Source organism: Lynx canadensis, chromosome B1 (assembly GCF_007474595.2).
Source record: "Lynx canadensis isolate LIC74 chromosome B1, mLynCan4.pri.v2, whole genome shotgun sequence".
NCBI lineage: Eukaryota > Metazoa > Chordata > Mammalia > Carnivora > Felidae > Lynx > Lynx canadensis.
The window spans coordinates 39,998,726-40,020,123 of record NC_044306.2 but is presented as its reverse complement, the minus strand read 5'-3'; the positions used below and the strand labels follow the sequence as shown (position 1 = coordinate 40,020,123).

Here is a 21,398-nt window from a genome sequence, read left to right as displayed (position 1 = left end):
CTCCCACCTCAGATTTAGATGCAGAACTAAGTAAGTTTTTATTTCTAAATCGTTGGAACAGCATCTGTCAAGTAAGTAAGTGCTGTATAAATGTTTGTTAAATAGAAACTAGTCTCTGACCATCACTAAATACTTGTGTAGCTCTGGAGCTTTTCTTATTATGACTCCTTTTCTTTAATTTCAAGTCCTCTGCTCACTCAGTCTTCCTCTTTCTCGGATACTGTCACACCCCATGAGGCATCATTTCCTTGCTGGACCAGTTTACCTGCACCGAGACTCACTTAGTGAGAGAACTAAGTGCCTTCACTCTCTGCCACCTCAATTTGCCACCATTCCACTTGTATAATCTATCTTCTGTCGGATCATTGCAGCCATTTACACTTTTGCTCTTTGAATACTGAGAATGAATAGAGAAAATCACATAGTGATACAGTTTTGTCCTACTACAAAGCCATGATCTTTACTCTTCCTTGGGCTCTTACCTGTGGTCCACCATTCTGCTGCTCATGATAGATAGCTCTGTCTCCCATTTCTCTCATAGCTAGCACCTATTTCCATAACTCTTTTCACCTGGACACCCACCCCCCACCCCACCCCCCCACCTCTCAATGCTTTAGTCTCAGTAGATGACATTGTTTCCTACTGCATCAAGGAAAAACCATGAGCTGTGGAGACTCTCCATGCCCTGTACTTCCTGCACCTCTAACTGTCCTGCATTCCCACCTATCTTTTCATTTTTGCTTTTAGAATGTAGACTTGTCATTCTTTCTCATGTCCAGTGCTGATTCCTTCTTCAGTGCACTGGGTCTCAATACTTCTTGCTTACACAAGGACTGTGTTCCATCTGTTATCATTTCTCTTTGCATTTGGATCTCCCACTTTAGCATATATTTATATGTTTAGGTCTCTCATCTTAGAAAAAAGACTTACTCCTCTCTCCTTCCCTCCAGAACAAATTTAGATTACACAAGGTAAAATTTACATTCTCTCCTTAACTCCTTAAAATGTGCCCTCTCCTACCCCCACTGCTGCACGGAAATGGCTGTTCCTTTGGTCACTAATGTCATTCTAATTGCCAAATCATTTGGACACTGCACAATTTATTTTGCTTCTTTGCTACATGTCACTGTGCTGGCTACCCCCCTACACACACCCCACCACCACCACTTGCTTTCCTGAAATTATATGACATTCTCCATTACAAGTTTTGCTGTAATTTTGGTCATATTTTTTAGCCTGAACAAAACATTAATCTAGAGTCACCTTTGGTCTTATAACTTCATTTGAATGTGTTCTTTTCTGGCAGTCCCTCTTGGTTTAGCACTATTAAAACAGCTTTACAACTCTGGATGTGTTTCTGATTTCTGATTTCCCATCTCATTCTAGACATTCTTCTGATAAAGTGTCTAAACTAGAAGGCCAAGTGGAATCATATAAAAAGAAGCTAGAAGATCTTGGTGATTTGAGGCGTCAGGTTAAACTCTTAGAAGAAAAGAATACTATGTATATGCAGAACACTGTCAGTCTAGAGGAAGAGTTAAGAAAAGCCAATGCAGCTCGAAGTCAACTTGAGACATATAAGAGACAGGTAAAAAGAATAGTAACAAAGTTTCTTAATGATGTTTTCAAGCAAGCTTTCCATTATAATACTGTGGCTTACCAAAAATCCACTGACTTTTGTTTTCACAGTATTCTGTTTTTTACCTATGGAAACTTCGTTCTTTTTTTCTTACTAAGTTCTTAATTTTAATTCCAGTATAGCTAACATTAAAACTTAGTTCTTATCCAGAGGTTACCAACTAGTCTCTATAGCAAATCTTTTTATTGTTTTTTATTTTTAAGTTATTATGTAATACTTAAGAAATACACAAAAGTAAAAGAATAATATAAATATCTATGCTTAAAAAAATAAAACATACTCTTCCCCTCTTCATTATAGTAACCACTATGCTGTTTTGTAGTTTTCTTTCCCGTGCATCTCTTTATTCTTTTGGTGCATATATATTTACTCATGTATGTGTATATGTATGTATGTGTGTGTATATATATATATATATGTGTGTGTGTGTGTGTATATATATATATATATATATAATGTGTAACATTTTTGACATGTTTCAGAACTATATAAATGATATAGTAAAAAGACTCTTCTGTGATTTACTTTGCTCAGTATATTTGTGAAATTTGTTTATGTTGACAGGTATAGCTTTATTCGTTTCATATGTACTGCTATACAGTATCCTGTTGAGTCACGAAACCACAGTTTATCCATTTTCCTATTGAAGGACAACATAGGATGTTTCAACATTTCTTTTAATTACAAGAAATATCACAATGAATAGTATTGAATATGTCCTCTTCTATGCATGTGTGAAAGTTTTACAGGTATAAGGAATTTCTTCCTAGAGTATCTTCATTTAATGAGATACTGCTAAATTGCTCTTCAAAATGATTGTATTACTAACCAGAAGTTTGTATGAATCCCTGTTGTTCCACATCATCACGAACACATAGTATTGTCACACTTGAAATTTTGCCAGTTGGTTGAATATGAAATCGTGTCGCCTCATGATTATACTTTGCATTACCCTAATTACAAATATATTTACTGATTACATTTCTTTTGTGAATTGCCCATTTTTAATCTTCTATTCATTTTTAAAATTGTGTTATTTCTTGCTGATTTCTGAAAGTTCTTTATATGGTCTTGCTATTAATCTTCTGTCAATTACACTTGCTATTTTTATTTCCTACCATTCTGTGACTTTTCTCTTTACCTTTTTTGAGATTAACTTTAAATATCTTTTTATGATATTGTCTTAAATATTTTGTCTTTTGTCTTAAATAATTTCCTACATAAAGATGTAAGACTAACCTCTGTTTTCTTAACAAAGATTTAAAGTTAGTTTTGTGCACAATTAGTTCTTTAAATCACACATAATTAATTTTTGTGTAGGATGCTAGATTAAGGATCCATTTGAATACTTCATTGTCTGTGTAGGCAACCAGTCAACGTAATGGCATTTATTTAGTAGTCCGTTTCTTCCACAATGACCTGCAAGTCCATCTTATCACATACCTAAAGTTTCCATCTTAAATGTGAGTTTGTTTCTGGGTACTCTCTTCTGTTTCATTGGTTTATATGTCTATTCTGACACAATACCCCACTGTCTTATTATTTATAAATTTTTAGTAATTTAATATTTGATAATACACCTTGTTCTTTTTCAAAACTGTCTCTTAGAACTTTTCCTTACCTAAATACCCAAAACTTTTGGGAATTATAATTGCATTGACTCTTGTTGGTTAATTTGGGGAGAATTGACATCTTTATGACAATGAATGTTCCTATTTGATCAATATATCTTTCCATTTATTTAGATCTTCAGTGTCTTTCAGTTTTGTAATTTTCTTCTAAATGTCATGCACATATTACATTTACTCTTAGGTACCTTGTTCAGATTTTGTAACTGCAATTAGCAAAAGAAAGGATACCATTTTTAGTTTGTTGTTTATTTATGCAATTGAAATCGATGTTTATGTCATTTTACAACCATGCCAGATTCTCATATTACTTCTAGTAATGTCTGCAGTATCTCTTGTCAGAAGTCATATAAAATACAAATAAAATAGTTTTGTTTCTCTTTTTCTATTCCATACCATTTTTTTCCTCCTCAGTCAGCATGTTTGACCTGTAATACAACTCAGAATAGAAGTAATCATATTAGGCAACCATTTCTTGTTGATTTTATACAGAATGCTTTAAATGTTTTGCCAGTGTATTAGCATATATTGTTCAGGGTGTCTATTTTAAATGGATATTAAACTTAATCAGCTCCTTTTCCTGCACTATTGAGATACTCCTATTCTGCTCTTCCTTTCTATTAATGTTGATGAATTATATTAATGGATTGTCTCTGCTTAAGCTATCCTTGCATTCCTGAATCAAAACTCATTTAGTCACTGCAGATTTATTGGTTTCACATCATTAGATTTGCTTTGTTCATTTTATTTAGAATATTTTGCCTCTATGATTCACTTGAAGGTTTCTATCTCATACTTTCCTTATCTGATTTTGGCATCAAAACTATACTAGCTTAAAATGAGTTGGAGAAGGGGCGCCTGGGTGGCGCAGTCGGTTAAGCGTCCGACTTCAGCCAGGTCACGATCTCGCGGTCCGTGAGTTCGAGCCCTGCGTCGGGCTCTGGGCTGATGGCTCAGAGCCTGGAGCCTGTTTCCGATTCTGTGTCTCCCTCTCTCTCTGCCCCTCCCCCGTTCATGCTCTGTCTCTCTCTGTCCCAAAAATAAATAAACGTTGAAAAAAAAAAATGAGTTGGAGAAGATTTAGTAGAACAGCTCTGTGCACCGTGAATACTGGCAAGTTTTTTGCTGGGTATATTTCTCTTTATTTTTAAAATTTATTTTTTAATGTTTATTTTTTGAGAGACAGAGAGCGTGAGCAGGGGAAGGGCAGAGAGAGAGGGGGACACAGAATCTGAAGCATGCTCTGGGCTCTGAGCTGCCAGCACAGAGCCCAATGTGGGGCTTGAACTCACAAACTGTGAGATCATGACCTGAACCGAAGTCAGACACTCAACCGCCTGAGCCACCCAGGCGCCCCCTGGGTGTATTTCTTCCCAACATTTTATTACTCAATTTTCAACATACACTAAAGTTGAAAGAATTAGTTAACTTGAATGTGGACTGAGAAACTACCCAAAATAAATGTAGCCCAAAGAAACTATATGTGACATTAAAAGATGTTAAATTAAAATCAGATGATCCAATTAGAGTTCCAGAAAAGAGAACAGCAAGAAATATAAAAAGATGTTATTTGAGGAAAAGGATGCGTGAACATTGTTTTAGAACTAATGAAGGACATCAGAGGTAGTATTTACAGTGAATTCCAAACTAAATAAATAAGGAATCTACAACTAGAAATATTACAGTGAAATTCTGTAATACACTAATTCTCTCCACCTATTTCTGATCTGGAGCTTAATACACTTTGTTTTTCAATAATATTTTTCTTTCCAAAAGTTCTCTTTGAGTGTTCTTTCAAACCTGCCTGATCATCTTCCTTTCTTAATTTAGATTTCCATCTTTATTTTTTTTAAGTATTAAACCTACTATTTTATAACTAATAATTCCAATCTGAAATCCTTTCAGGTCTTATTCTACTAATTTGTTGTTAGTGTTGTTAATGTTAATGGTGTTCATGGTGGCTTCTTTATGGCCTTTGCTCTTTCATTTGGCTCCTCTTTATCTTCAGGAATACTAGGAGGTTTTGGTTGATGTTGTATTCTTCCAAACAATGTTTTGTATATGCCAGATTTGTCACAGCACTACCAACCAGGACAACTTTAAAGTAATTGCCTGGGTTAGGATTTGCTGGATAAAGCCTGTGGTAAAAATGGAAACACAAATCTACATGTTAGTAGGCCATAGTTACAAACTTTCAAGTTATACTTGTTTAAACCCAGAGCACTCACTTTATGACAGGCAAGCTTCCTTACTGATTTTTTCCAGCTAATGGATTTTTTCTTAACCTACCTGTTTACTGACTCAGTACCTTTTAGAGCCCAAGATGGTTAAACAACTGGTCTTCCTTTACATTCAAAGCTCTAGTTTCCTGGTATTAGCAGTTGGTGCTTCCTGGAACCTGTAGCTTCCATACAGACTTCCTACTCATTTCAGGCCCTGTAGCTTTCTCTTACTTTCTTGTAAGCACAGCTGTGCAATCAGGTTTTTTGTTCCCTAGCATTTCTTTTGCTTTGTGCTGAGTTTCAGGCCCCTCTGTTATGTGTAGTACAGGAAATGAAAGTCTATACTGTACATTCTTTGTAATTTTGTACATTGCTACTTTGGATAATCAGATTTTAGAACCCATAATGTCTGAGCAGATTTTTGTTACTTGTTCTCTGTTGGGTTAGGCTGCTATATTGTACACTTTTTTTTTCTTTTTGATATTTGTTGCTGGAGGGGGTAGTTTTCATAGCTCTGTGGAAGAAAATAGTGATAATTTCCAATGTTTCAAATTTTAAAAATTAATGGTACCTTTCTGTATCAGGTAGTAGAACTACAAAATAGATTATCTGAAGAATCGAAGAAAGCAGATAAATTAGATTTTGAATATAAGCGGCTAAAAGAAAAAGTTGACAGTCTTCAAAAAGAAAAAGATGTGAGTATATATGTATTAGGCACTTTGGTTTTGAACATTGCTAAAATTAAGACAATGACATTTAATTCATATTTGGACTATAATAATTCCTTCTATTTATAAATTTAAAAATTAGAGATCCTATTTGTTTTTAAATTATAGAAGATTTACATTTGTGTTTCAGAAATAAATGTAAAATAAAAGATTAAAAGAATGTTTTTACTTCCACTCTAATTTCTTTTGTATACTTTTATGTTTTCTACCACTTTTGTTTCTCATACATTGTTCTGCTCATGACTTTCTATAAATTTGAATAGCTTTTCTGTTTTCTGTATAATTGAGAGGACACAATTCTTTTTGTTGTTGTTCATCATATCTTGAATCTTTTAAAAATATTTTTACTTTGTCATGGTTGATGAATATTTAGTCTTAGCTCTTTGATCTTTTTATGTCTCATGAAAAGAATGTTATAGGGGCGCCTGGGTGGCGCAGTCGGTTAAGCGTCCGACTTCAGCCAGGTCACGATCTCGCGGTCCGTGAGTTCGAGCCCCGCGTCAGGCTCTGGGCTGATGGCTCAGAGCCTGGAGCCTGCTTCCGATTCTGTGTCTCCCTCTCTCTCTGCCCCTCCCCCGTTCATGCTCTGTCTCTCTCTGTCCCAAAAATAAATAAACGTTGAAAAAAAAAAAAAAAAAGAATGTTATATAATGTACTTTATATAATGTACTGGAGTAAATAGTTTTGTTTCTTATGTTTAACTGTGTATAACATATTGCCTTGCAAATAGTAGATATTTAATATTGTTAAATATTAAATTTGTTGTAATTTTGTCCTTTTATGATCTTTCTATGGAAAATCAAAACATGAAACATGTCCACGTTCCCTACTGTTCATCACTCTCTTAGGTAAGGCAAAGACCACTGATGAATAAATTCATAAAACGTAAAGCTAACTTTCCTTATTTTTGATGTCCCTCCAGAGGTTAAGAACAGAAAGGGATTCTCTGAAGGAAACCATTGAAGAGCTTCGTTGTGTACAGGCGCAAGAAGGACAGCTCACAACTCAAGGTAAAAACATTTCAGTAGCTCAAGCAAGATCATTTATTTTTTACAGTATGAGTAGAAATTTTTGATTCATTTTAAGATGCCTGCACCAGTGGATGAAAATGAAAAACTGGTGAAGAGGCATGAAGTTGATATAAACTGTTACCCAGATTTTGTGGCAAATAGGCTATAGTTAATAAGACCAGATTTACTTGGCTTATTTTGTATTTTAATTATATGTAAATATTTGAATTTTATTAGATCAAAAGCATAAACATTTGTTAAATCATCTGTGTTAATAAACCTGGAAAATTTTATTCTGGAAAGTTTCTTATGACCTCTTTTAAAAGTCAGTCAGTGGTTTTTTTTTTTTTTCGCCTGAGATGTGAGGTGGATATCAATGCATTACAGGACTTCTGTACAAAGTAGAACTCTGCTCTTCTCACAGGGAAGGAGCAGCACTTAGCTCGAAGTTAGTCCCTTCCACTTTTGTCATCATGCTGGCAGATGTGGAGCCTGAACGGTGACTTGTACAGCTTCACAGTTTGTTCACCCCTGTTCCAGTAACCTGCCCTTGGCTTTTCAGTTACCCAAAACTGGAATTCTTCCTCTCCTCTGACTACAGCCTCCTTTTTCTCCTCCTCATTCCTTCTGCCTACCGCATTTCACCTTTAACCCCCTCTCTGTTGTTGCTAAAAAAATTTTTTTTTAATGTTTATTTATTTTTGAGACAATGCGAGAGACAGAGTGCAAGCAGACAGAGGGAGACACAGAATCTGAAGCGGGCTCCAGGCTCTGAGCTGTCAGCCCAGAACCCAATGCGGGGCTCGAACTCACGAACCGTGAGATCACGACCTGAGCTGAAGTCGGACGCTTAACTGACTGAGCCACTCAGGCGCCCCCCCGTCTGTGGTTTCTATTTCTGTTGATCAGCTCTCTTCTGGCCTCATTTTCCAGCTTACACAGCCCACCTCACAGCCATTTAACTGTGTTCTGATCACCACCATCTTTCCTTAATGGTGAAAGCTTGTCAAACACCAGTTCAGATTGCCTAAAGTTTTTTTTCTCTGTTCCAAATTAACCAGAGCCAGCTAAAGACAGTTATATATCTTTATCTTTTTTTTTTCCTTTTTTAAATTAAGGTATAATTGACATAACATTGTATTAGTTTCAAGTGTACAACCTAATGATTCAATATTGGTATTTATTGTGAAAGGATCACCACACGAAGTCTAATTAACATTCGTCAACATACACAGTTACAAAATTTGTTTTCTTGTGATGAGAACTTTTAACTTATTCTCAACAACTTTCAGTATGCAATATGGTGTTATTAACTATAGTCACCACGCTATACATTATATCTGTGTGACTTATTTCTTTTATATCTGGAAGTTTGTACCTTTTGACCCCTTCACCCATTTTGCCCACCCCCTCATATGTCACCTCTGGTGATCACCAATCTGTTCTCTGTATCTGTGGCTTGGTTTTTTTGTATTTTTTATTTTGTTTTGTTTTGTTTTTAGATTCCACATATAAATGAAATCACACAATATTGGTCTTTCTGTGTCTGAGTTATTCACTTAGCATATTGCTCTCAAGATGCATCATATCACAAATGGCAAGATTTCCTTCTTATGGAGTTCATATATACATGTGTGTGTGTGTGTATGTATATATATATATAAAATCTCACAATTCGTTTATATATCAATTGATGGAAACTTAAGCTGCTTCCATGTCTTAACTATTGTAAATAATGAGGGCACAGGTATCTTTTCAAGTTAGTATTTTCATTTTCTGTGATTAAATTCTCAGAAGAGGAATTGCTGGATCATATGGTAGTTTTATTTTTAATTTATGTTTTCCACAATGGCTGCACCAACTTACATTCCACCAACAGTGCACAAGGGTTCACTTTTCTCCACATTCTCACCAACGCTTGTTATCTCTTGTCCTTTTGACTGGTGTGAGTTGATAGCTCATGTGGTCTTGATTTGCATTTCCCTCCTGATGAGTGATGTTCAGCATCTTTTCATGTACCTGTTGGCCATCTGGATGTCTTCCTCAGAGAAATGTCTATTCAGATCCTCTGCTCATTTCTTAATTGTTTTTTTTGCAGTTGAGTTGTATGAGCTCTTTAAATGTTTTTATATTAACCCCTTACCAGATGTATTGTTTGCAAATATTTTCTTACATTTAGTGCATTGTCTTTTCATTTTGTTCAGTTTCCTTTGCTATGGAGAGGCTTTTTAGTTTGAAGTAGTCAGTAGTAGATTTTTGCTTTTGAGAAAATTCTATATCTTGCTTGTCTTCACCAAAAATTATTTCTGAACATAATTGGATACTCATTGCTGCTTGGTAATCCTTTCATGTATCTCTAATCTACTGTATAAGTTTTTCCCAAATTTTAAGAATCAGCCTAAACCTTAATTCCTTAACTCTCACCCCTCATATCAAGAGAGGCTATCTCATGTAAACTTACACTTTTGTTTCTTTGCTACCTATAAGCCTATATGTTTTAACCTTATTTATGTATATGTCGTTGACCTAGCAAATTTGCTCAAAAAATTTACCCTAATGAATTAAATCGTCGTTTATAATAGTGAAATTTAGAAACAACCTAAAAGTCTCATTCAACTGTAAACTGTAGAGCCATTTAAAAAAAGAACTATATCTTATATGCCTGACCTGGAGAGATATGTATGTTATGTCATTAAGTTACCGGGCGCCTGGGTGGCGCAGTCGGTTAAGCGTCCGACTTCAGCCAGGTCACGATCTCGCGGTCCGTGAGTTCGAGCCCCGCGTCGGGCTCTGGGCTGATGGCTCAGAGCCTGGAGCCTGTTTCCGATTCTGTGTCTCCCTCTCTCTCTGCCCCTCCCCCGTTCATGCTCTGTCTCTCTCTGTCCCAAAAATAAATAAACGTTGAAAAAAAAAAATTAAAAAAAAAAAATGGTGACACCATTTGTGAGAAACACTCTCAGCAAGCTTCAATAGAAAGAAATTTCCTCAACCTAATAAGGGACATCTATGAAAAACCTACAGCTAACTTTATACTTAATGGTGAATACTAAATGTTTTCCTTAAGATCAGGAACAAGGCAAGGATGATCACTATTTTTTATGTGTTATTATTTATTAAACTCCAGCATAGTTAACATACAGTGTTAAACTAGTTTCAGGTGTACAATATAGTGATTCAACAATACTGCACATTACTCAGTGCTCATTCTAAGTGTACTCCTTAATCCTCTTCACCTATTTCACCCACCCCCCACCCACCTCCCTTCTGGCAACCATCAGTTTGTTCTTCATAGTTAGCAGTTTGTTTTTTGTATTGTTTCTTCTTTTTTTTCCTTTTGTTCATTTGTTTCTTAAATTTCACATATGAATGAAATCATATGATATTTGTCCTTCTCTGACTTATTTCACTTAGAATTATACTATCTCACTCTATGTTGTTACAAATTGCATGGTTTCATTCTTTTTTATGGCTGCATTTTATATATATATATATATATGTATATATATATGTATGTATATGTATATACATATATATATATTGAATATCACATTTTCTTTATCCATTTATCTATCAATGGACACTTGGACTGCTTCCATAATTTGGCTGTTGTAAATAATGCTTCGGTAAACATGGGGGTGCATAAAGGATGTTCACTCTTGCTGCTTCTTTTCATTGTCGTATCAGAGGTTCTTGCAGTCAGGCAAGAAAAAGAAATAAAACACATTCAGATTAGAAAGGAGGACGTAAAAAAAAAAAAAATCACAGAACTAGTAAATGAGTTCAGCAAGGCCTCAATATATAATAAGATCAGTATATAAATACCAATTATATTTTTGTGTACTATGAGTAAATTATCTGGAAATGAAATTACAATAGTAGCATAAAGAATAAAATGCTTAGGAGTAAGTTTAATAAAGAAGCATAACATTTGCAACAATGTGGATAGAACTAGAGTATATTATGCTAAGCAAAATAAGTCAATCAGAGAAACACAAATATATGATTTCACTCGTGGCATTTAAGATACAAAACAGATGAACATAAGGGAAGGGAAGCAAAAATAATATAAAAACAGAGAGAGGCAAACCATAAGAGACTCTTAAATGCAAAGAGCAAACTCTGCATTTGCTCCAGGGTTTGGGTGCGGGGAAGGGCTAAAGGGGTGAAGGGCATTAAGGAGGACACTTGCTGAGATGAGCACTGGGTGTTACATGTAAGTGATGAATCGCTAAATTCTGTTTCTGAAATAATTATTACACTATATGTTAACTAACTTGGATTTGAATTAAAAAAAAAAAATACAAGCAGAAGACCTGTACACTGAAAACTATTAAGTCATTGCCAAGCTAAAGATCTAAATAAATGGAGAGACAATCCATGTTCAGGTATCAGAAAATTCACTCTAGTTAAGACTGCAGTCCTCTTAATATTGACTTTATTGAATAATAAAGATTCAGTGCAATCCCAATCAAATTCTAAGCAGATTTCCTTTGTAGAAATTGACACACTCATTCAATTTATGTGAAAATACAAAGGAACCAGTATAACCAAGAAAAAAAATCTTGGAAAGGAAAAGGTTGGAGAAATCACATTCTGATTTCAAACTTACTATAAAGCTACTGTAATTGAAAAACATGAAATTCACATAAGAGTAGACATACAAAGATCAATGTACTATATCACATTAAGAGAATGAAGGGAGAAAAATCACATAATCATTTCAATTGATGCAGAAAAGGCATTTGACAAAGTCTAACACCATCATTAAAGGAAAGAAAAACATAAAAAACTTCAATAAATTAGGAAGAGTGCTAGAAAGGGAACTTCCACAACATGAAGTCCATATGTGAAAAATCCACAGCTCACATCAACTCAATGATGAAAGACTGAAAGCTTTTCCTCTAAGATCAGAAGCAAGACTACCAACTACCACCACTTCTGCACTTCTATTGAACATAGCCCAGCAAGTTCTAACCAGACCAATTAGACAAAAGAAAAATTTTTTAATGTAAATTGGAAAGAACTAAAACTATCTTTCGAGTTGGCATGATCACAAAAAACAAAAAACACCCGTTAGAACTAGTAAAATGAATTCAACAAAGTTGTAGGATGCAGCTCAGTTACATTAGCAGCAAAAATATATATGCAAACACTAATAATGAAAAATCTAAAAAGGAAATTAAGAAAATAATTTTATATATTACAGGATCAAAGAGAATAAAATACATGGGAATAAATTTAACCAAGGAAGCAAAGACTTGCACCCTGAAAACTACTGTTGCCACTTCTTACAAAAAAATGAAAAACCCATCCTAAAATTAATATAGAATCTCAAGGGATCCTGAATAGCCAAAATAGTCTTAAAAAGGAAAAAAGTTGGAGAACTCACCCTGATTATTTCAAAACTTAATATAATGGTAGCAATCGGAGTAGTGTGGTATAGGCATAAAGACAGTCTCATAAGGCCAGCAGAATAGAACAGAAAGCCCAGAAATAAACCCTTCCTTATGTCGTCAGTCGATTTTCAACAACAGTGTCAAAACCATTCAGTGAGGGAAAGGAAAGTCTTTTCAATATACTGTGCTGGAAAAACTGGATATCTACATCCAAACTCATGTTTTAAAAAATGGACTCAAAATGGGTAAAAGACCTAATGTAAGGGCTAAACCTATAAAACAGAGGAAAATTGTCATGACTTTGGATTTGGCAATGATTTCTTGGAATTGATACCAAAAGCTAAGTCAACAAATGAAGCAAATTGGACTTCATCAAAATTAAAACTTCTGTGCATCGAAGAACACTATTTTTTTTTTAAATTTTTTTTTTAACGTTTATTTATTTTTGAGACAGAGAGAGACAGAGCATGAACGGGGGATGGTCAGAGAGAGGGAGACACAGAATCTGAAACAGGCTCCAGGCTCCAGGCTCTGAGCTGTCAGTACAGAGCCCGACGCGGGGCTCGAACTCACGGACTGGGAGATCACGACCTGAGCCGAAGTCGGACACTTAACCAACTGAGCCACCCAGGCGCCCCTCGAAGAACACTATTGACAGAGTAAAAAGCAACCCATAAAATGGGGAGAAAATATTTGTAAATCATATATATATATATTTGATAAGTGATTGAAATCCAGAATATATAAAGAACTTACACAACTCAACAATAAAAAACAGCTAAGCTTACAAATGGGTGACTTGAATAGATATTTCTCCAAAGAAGATGGCAAAAAAGCATATGAAAAGATGCTCAATATCAAAGTCATTAGAGAAATGCAAATCAAAACCATGAGAGTTCACAGCCATTTAGATGGCTACTACCAAAAAATGAAAGGAAAATAAGTGTTGGGGGCATGTGGAGAAATTGGAACTCTTGTGCATTGCTGTTAGGAATGTAAAATGGGAGGCCACTGGTAGAAGAGTTTGGTGGTTCTTCAAATGGTTAAACATAAAATTACCACATGATCCAGCAATTCCATTCCTACGTAAATATGCAAAATTCAAAGCAAGGACTCAAGCATATACTGGTTTAACAGTGTTGAAAGCAGCATTATCCACAGTAGCCAAAAGATGGAAACAACCTAAATGTTCCTCAATAGAGGAATGGATAAAGAAAATGTGTGTGTGTGTGTGTGTGTGTGTGTGTGTGTGTGTGTGTGTTTGGCTATGAAAAGGAATGAAGTTCTGATAAATTCTACATATGTGAGTTTTCAAAACATTATGCTAAGTGAAGTAATATAGGCACAAAAGGTTAAATATTGGTATGATTCCATGAGGTATGTAGAATAGGCAAATTCATTGAGACAGAAAGTAGAATAAAGGTTATGAGGAGCTAAGGGAGAAGGGAATGAGGAGTTATTGCTTAATGGTTACAAAATTTGTGTTTTTGGGTAAGGAGTTTTGGAAATAGTGTTGATGATTCCACAGCATAGTGAATATAGTTATTGCCACTCAATTGTACACTTAAAAATTGTTAAAATGAGGGGCACCTGGGTGGCTCAGTTGGTTGGGTGTCTGACTTCAGCTCAGGTCATGATCTCACTGCTTGTGAGTTCGGGCCCTGCGTCGGGTTCTGTGCTGACAGCTCAGAGCCTGGAGCCTGCTTCAGAGTCTGTCTCCATCTCTCTGCCCCTCCCCTGCTCGTGCTCTGTCTCTCTCTCTCTCTCTCTCTCTCTCTAATATAAAAAATAAAACATAAAATTTGTTTTAAATTGTTAAAACGATAATAACGTAAGGCAACTGTGATACAGTCTTTTACTTGACTAAAACAAAGATTTTAGATCTTACAATTAATGCTCAAAGTAGTGTTTCATATAGAAACTAAAGATCAATATACTCTCTCTTAAACCTTGCATCCATGTTTGTGTATTTGTAGGGTTAATGCCTTTGGGAAGTCAAGAATCTTCAGATAGTCTGGCAGCAGAGATTGTTACACCTGAGATAAGGTAAGGAGAATATGACATTCAGTCGTATTGAAACTTACTCCTCTACAGTATAAAAAGGAGTTTCTTACTCATTATTACTAATAATTTCAACATGAACTCAGTATTAAATGTCCATGTTTTCAGCCTGTTAGAAGCTTTCTTCATTTGGCCCAAGAGACATTTTCCCACTTGGGTAGGACAGTATTTCACACATTCACAGCAAACTAATATATCTGTGCTTGGGTATTCTTAGCAGACATTTAGCAGTGAAACCACTTGGCCTAAAGATAAAGGTTATGCCTACCCAACAGCCTGCAAAATAATTAGTCACTAAGATTTATCTGTCTGGGAAAGATATATTACAGTAGACAGACGTATCTTCCCCTCTCTAGTATTCTTCCTTCAGTATTAACTTACAGTTTTATTTAGGGATAGCATTTTTATTTATTTATTTATTTATTTTTAAATTTTTTTTTTCAACGTTTATTTATTTTTGGGACAGAGAGAGACAGAGCATGAATGGGGGAGGGGCAGAGAGAGAGGGAGACACAGAATCGGAAACAGGCTCCAGGCTCTGAGCCATCAGCCCAGAGCCTGACGCGGGGCTCGAACTCACGGACCGCGAGATCGTGACCTGGCTGAAGTCGGACGCTTAACCGACTGCGCCACCCAGGCGCCCCGGGATAGCATTTTTAAAATTCCATTTATTTCAATATATGCCTGCCTTGATGTGTAAGAATGAAAAACTAGGGGAGAGGCACCAAGTATCTGACAGAAGGAGAATGATTAACCCTGTATATTGCATTTACCTTCTTGGGGACTATTTGCCCCCTTTTAAAATTGACACACTGGCCCTTGGGAATGCAAGCTGGTGCAGCCACTCTGGAAGAGAGTATGGAGGTTCCTCAAAAAACTAAAAATAGAACTACCCTACAACCTAGCAATTGCATTACTAGGCATTTATCCACGGGATACAGGTGTGCTGTTTTGAAGGGACACATGCACCCCCGTGTTTATAGCAGCAGTGTCAACAATAGCCAAAGTATGGAAAGAGCCCAAATGTCCATCTATGGATGAATGGATAAAGAAGATGTGGTACATATATACAATGGAGTATTACTCGGCAATCAAAAAGAATGAAATCTTGCCATTTGCAACTACGTGGATGGAACTGGAGGGTATTATGCTAAGTGAAATTAGTCAGAGAAAGACAAAAATCATATGACCTCACTCATATGAGGACTTTAAGAGACAAAACAGATAAACATAAGGGAAGGGAAACAAAAATAAGATAAAAACAGGGAGGGGGACAAAACAGAAGAGACTCATAAATATGGAGAACGGAGGGTTACAGGAGGGGTTGTGGGAGGGGGGATGGGCTAAATGGGTAAGGGGCACTAAGGAATCTACTCCTGAAATCATTGTTGCACTATATGCTAACTAATTTGGATGTAAATTTTAAAAAATAAAAAAACAAGTAAAAAAAAATAAAATAAAATTGACACTGGCCTTGATTCTTCATAAAATCTTTGGGAGGGTATTAAATGAAATGATTGTGTAAGGGTTTCATAAACTTTGAAAGTTACAATAGGCATTCAGTTACTTGTTGAATAAATGAAGACAGTATTTATTGTTGGCATTTATTTAAGGAGGATAAAAAGGAGAATAATGTAGCACCAACACAGGAAGCATCTTATATGCCTTTTCCTTTTCTACCTTCTGATGTGGTACTTTATTATTGGACCAATAAAATTTGTAGAATGAATCTAAATACAGGGCTATATCAAAAAAAAAAAAAAGAAAAACCATAGTTTTTAAGGAAGCTTCTAGATTATGCAGTTGGATTTTTAACCTGAAGAAAAGGAACAATGATAAAGATTCAACAAATAAAATGGCTTTTTTGAGTATGACTCATCACAAAGTCAAATATACTCTGTCTCCAGAAGAGCCATCAAGAAAATGAAAAGGTAAAAGAGATGAAATATAACATTGTATTAGTTTCAGGTGTACAGCATAATGATTTGAAATGTCTATATTGTGAAATGAGCACCACAGTAAGTTCAGTTAACATTCATCACCACACATAATTACAACTTTTTTTTTCTTGTGGTGGTACTTTTGTTTTGAGCAACTTGACGGGATTGTCATATTTTTCTAGAAATTAATCCTAAGGAAATAACCAATAAAGCTGATCGCTTTGATCACATCAAAACTCAAAATTGATAACAAATTCCAAATAATTGTGCATTGATTAAATAGCAATTCATCTGCAGTATGTTGTTTAACATGTCATTTAAAGTGTTATATTTATCATTAAGGTATAATATTTAATGATATGAAAAGATTGTGCAAACTTAAGTATGAATAGCAGATGCAGCTCTGAGAACATGGCTTGTTAACAAGAATACAATTTCACATATTTATAGGAATGGGTGGACTGCATATATTGAAGGCTTTCTTTGTTGAATGTTATGTCTTGACACCAAGTGATTGGTAGTTCAAGAGCATAGCATTAGAGATTATGTTTTTTGATGAGAACTGAAAAACAAATACATAAATTCATTCACAGCTTAAATATTTAAACCAAAAAGGAAATAGAATTTTGAAGTATCGTTCATTACAGTCATGATGTTTGGAGATGCTGTTATCTTCAGATTATCCATTCTGAAAAGAAAGTACTGAAGACCTGAATGTAATGTCTTAGCCAATTACAAGAGCTAAATTCTTTGCGGTATTTTGATTTTCATTTCTGTTCTATGCATTAAATCTGTAACTGTGAATAGCTGGATTTTGGTAACAGTATTGCATCAGTGTACTACATAATCAGCTTTTCTTTTGTTCATTCAGGGAGAAACTTATTCGTCTTCAGCATGAGAATAAGATGTTAAAAATTAACCAAGAGGGTTCAGACAATGAAAAAATTGCCTTATTGCAGAGTCTTCTGGATGATGCAAACCTACGCAAGAATGAACTGGAGACAGAGAATAGGTAAGGATGTATGTAGATGACAGCATTTTGACACAGGTTTTCTCTGTTTTCCTTGATTTTGATTCCCTTAAACAAAGATTTGGATTGTATGTTGAGTAGTGATAATGTGTTATTCCATTTCATTTTAAGAGTACCTTAATCCATTTTTCTGCTTACAGATAGACTTGCATAAAAGTGTTGTGCCTCTTTATAATAGCATTCCCCTCTTTATTTCTTCAAGCAAACTGATACCAAACCCCCCCACCCTTTTCCCTTTCTAGTTACTAATTAAAACCAGAAGATTAAAAAAAAGTCTGTATTAATTCAGTCTTTCACAATTTTAGTTCTATTCATTATCAGAATAATACAGTTTACCCTGTTTTTATAAGCTAATGTGTTGAAGGATCAGTTTTGAGAAAAACAGGATCCATCAGAACTGAATTGACAAGAGTTTTTTTTCTTTTTTTTTTTTCAAACCTGTTATTTCTTGTGACCCTGAAAAGAAGTCATTCATTTTATAAACAATTCAATTATGAGAATTCAGAATCTGGAAATTTAACAAGAAAATCATTATGTAGTCATTCAAAGCAACTGTACAGCAGTAGCTTACTCTGGAAAGAATTACATTTATATTTTGTTGTGACAGTCTTTTAGTTCTTTTCCTTTTTGGAAATGTTTCTTAGATACCAAACATGGTGTCTTTTCCTTTTCTTAGTGTTGTGATATTATGTCATTTTTGAGGGATTTGACATTTTCATTAATGGTTTCATAGTTTGCTTGATATTACAGTTTCTTTATTATGCCTGATTGATTGGGCATTTCCCAGGTGTGAGTCAACAATGTTATGACCATTTTACATGTCCTGCCCTTCTTGGCACTTTAATTTTATTTATTTATTTATTTATTTATTTATTTATTTATTTATTTGTCTATTTATTTATTTAAATGTTTATTTATTTTTGAGAGAGAGAGAGACAGCATGAGCAGAGGAGGGGCAGAGAGAGAGGGAGACACAGAATCCGAAGCAGGCTCCAGGCTCTGTCAGCACAGAGCCTAAGTGGGGCTTGAACTCAAGAACCACAAGAGCATGACCTGAGACAAAGTCAGACGCTTAAACGACTGAGCCACCCAGGCACCCCTGCAGTTTGATTTTTAAAGCTGCTATGGTAAAATCAGCAAAAAGCATAAATAACAGAGTGATTATTAGAGCATAATAAAGCATAAAAAGGAGGACAGTTTTATATCAATTCTTAGAGCATAGAGAATGAATACTTTTTTAAAATACTTAGAAAAAGTTTAGAATGAAAAGTGGAGAAAAGGGACTTGCAGAAAGCAGCTTGGCAATCATGCAGCCCCATGGGTGAGAGCACTTGTGTTCATCTCCATCGTCCTTTGCTTCTGGGCTATATTTTAGCCATCTTTAGTCAGGAAGGTCTTCCCTGTACCCTAATTTTTTTCCAGTGAATCAACACCCATAACTTCCTTTATAATGCTTTGCATTGTTTCTCACAGATCTTATGGCCATTGGTCTTCTCTGATCAGAAAAAAGAACAACTACTTGTCATTTACACAGCATTCATGTTGTAGATGACTGATTGCCTCCCAAGTCCCAATGCCATTTACAGCTGTTTACACTTTAGTATTGTGTTTGTTTCTTTTTTTTAAATCATTTTATTTTATTTTTTTCATTATGATCAGTTCACTCCATCCCCACACCCACCTCCCCTCTAGTAACCATCAGTTTGTTCCTTATAGTTAAGAGTCTGTTTCTTGTTTTGTCTCTCTCTTTTTTCCTTTCTTTTGCTCGTTTGTTTCTTAAATTCTTTTTTTTTTAATGTGTATTTATTTTTGAGAGGTAGTGTGTGAGAGTGGGGGAGGGGCAGAGGGAGAGGGAGAGAGGGAATCCCAAGCAGGCTCCATGCTGTCAGCACCAAGCCCGACACAGGGCTTGAACCCATGAACCCACTAACTGTGAGATCATCATCTGAGCCAAAATCAAGTGTTCAGACACCCAACCCACTGAGCCAGCCAGCCAGGCACCTCTTATTTCTTAAATTCTACATATGAATGAGTTCATATGGTATTTGTCTTTCTCTGAGTGACTTATTTTGTTTAATATTATACTCTAGCTCTATCTTGTTGCAAATGGCAAGATTTCATTCTTTTTTATGCTTAAATAATATTCCAGTGTGCGTGTGCATGTGTGTGTGTGTGAATACATCTTCTTTATTCATCTTTTGATGGACACTTGGACTGCTTACATGGTTTGGCTGTTGTAAATAATGCTGCAGTAAACATAAGGATACATGTATCCTGTTAAATTAGTGTTTTTGTATTTTGGGGGTAAATATCTGGTAGAGCGACTACTGGATCATAAGGAAGTTCTATTTTAAAATTTTTGAGGAATCTCCATGCTGTTTTCCACAGTGGCTGTGCCAGTTTGCATTCCCACCAATAGTGCAAGTGTTCCTTTTTTTCCAGCTCCTTGCCAACACTTTTTTCCTGTGTCTTTGATTTTAGCCATTATGATATTGTAGTTTTGATTTGCATTTCCTTAATGATGAGTGATGTTGAACATCTTGTCCTGTGTCTGTTGGCCATCTGTATGTCTTCTTTGGATAAATGTCTATGTTTTCCACCCATTTTTTAGTTGGGCTATTTGGGGTTTTGGTTGTTGAGTTGTGTACGTTCTTTATATATTTTGGATACTAGCCCTTTATTGGATATGGTATCTGAAAATATCTTCTCCCATTCCATAGGTTACCTTTTAGTTTTGTTGATTGTTTGCTTTGCTATGCACAAACTTTCTATTTTGATGTGGTCCCAATAGTTTGTTTTCTTTGCCTCAGGAGACGCATCTACAAAAGTGTTGCTACAGCTAATGTCAGAAAAATTACTGCCTGTGCTCTCTTCAAGGATTTTTATGGTTTCAGGTCTCACAGTTAGGTCTTTAATCCATTTTGAGTTTATTTTTGTGTATGGTATAAGAAAGTGGTCAGGTTTGGGTGCCTGGGTGGCTCAGTCAGTTAAGCGTCTGACTTCAGCTCAGGTTATGATCTCACACTCTGGGAGTTCGAGCCTTGCGTCAGCCTCTGTGCTGACAGCTCAAAGCCTGGATCTCACTTCAGATTGTGTGTCTCCCCCTTTCTCTGCCCCTCCCCTGCTCATGCTCTCTCTGTCTCTCTGTCTCTGTCTCAAATATAAATAAAAACATTTAAAAAAAATTTTTTTTTAAGTGGTCAAGTTTCGTTCTTTTGCATGTGGCTGTCCATTTTTCCCAACACCATTTGTTGAAGATTAAATGACCATATAATTGTGGGTTTATTTCTGAGTTTTCTGATCTATTTTGTGTATTTTTATGCCAGTACCATAAAGTTTTAATTACTGCTGTTTTATAATGTAACTTGAAATCTGGAATTGTGATACCTCCAGATTTTTCTTTTTTAAGATTGCTTTGGCTACTCAAGGTCTTCTGTGGCTCCATACAAATTTTAGGATTTTTTTTTAGTTCTATGAAAAATGCTATTGGCATTTTTTTTTTTTTAATTTTTTTTTTTCAACGTTTATTTATTTTTGGGACAGAGAGAGACAGAGCATGAACGGGGGAGGGGCAGAGAGAGAGGGAGACACAGAATCGGAAACAGGCTCCAGGCTCCGAGCCATCAGCCCAGAGCCTGACGCGGGGCTCGAACTCACGGACCGCGAGATCGTGACCTGGCTGAAGTCGGACGCTTAACCGACTGCGCCACCCAGGCGCCCCACTATTGGCATTTTTGATAGGGA

The 21,398-nt window shown here is 35.6% G+C and overlaps 1 protein-coding gene across 6 annotated transcripts in view; it reads left to right on the top strand.

Moving 5' to 3' along the window:
* HOOK3 (hook microtubule tethering protein 3) overlaps nt 1-21,398 on the top strand; it is a 117,642-nt gene that overhangs the window by 62,911 nt on the left and 33,333 nt on the right. For all 6 annotated transcript variants that reach the window (XM_030312518.2, XM_030312517.2, XM_032592853.1 and 3 more), the window contains 5 exons: nt 1,387-1,588; nt 6,074-6,184; nt 7,140-7,227; nt 14,600-14,669; nt 17,496-17,636. In XM_030312518.2, the coding sequence (XP_030168378.1) occupies nt 1,387-1,588; nt 6,074-6,184; nt 7,140-7,227; nt 14,600-14,669; nt 17,496-17,636 (612 nt within the window). The remainder of the gene's footprint in view (nt 1-1,386; nt 1,589-6,073; nt 6,185-7,139; nt 7,228-14,599; nt 14,670-17,495; nt 17,637-21,398) is intronic.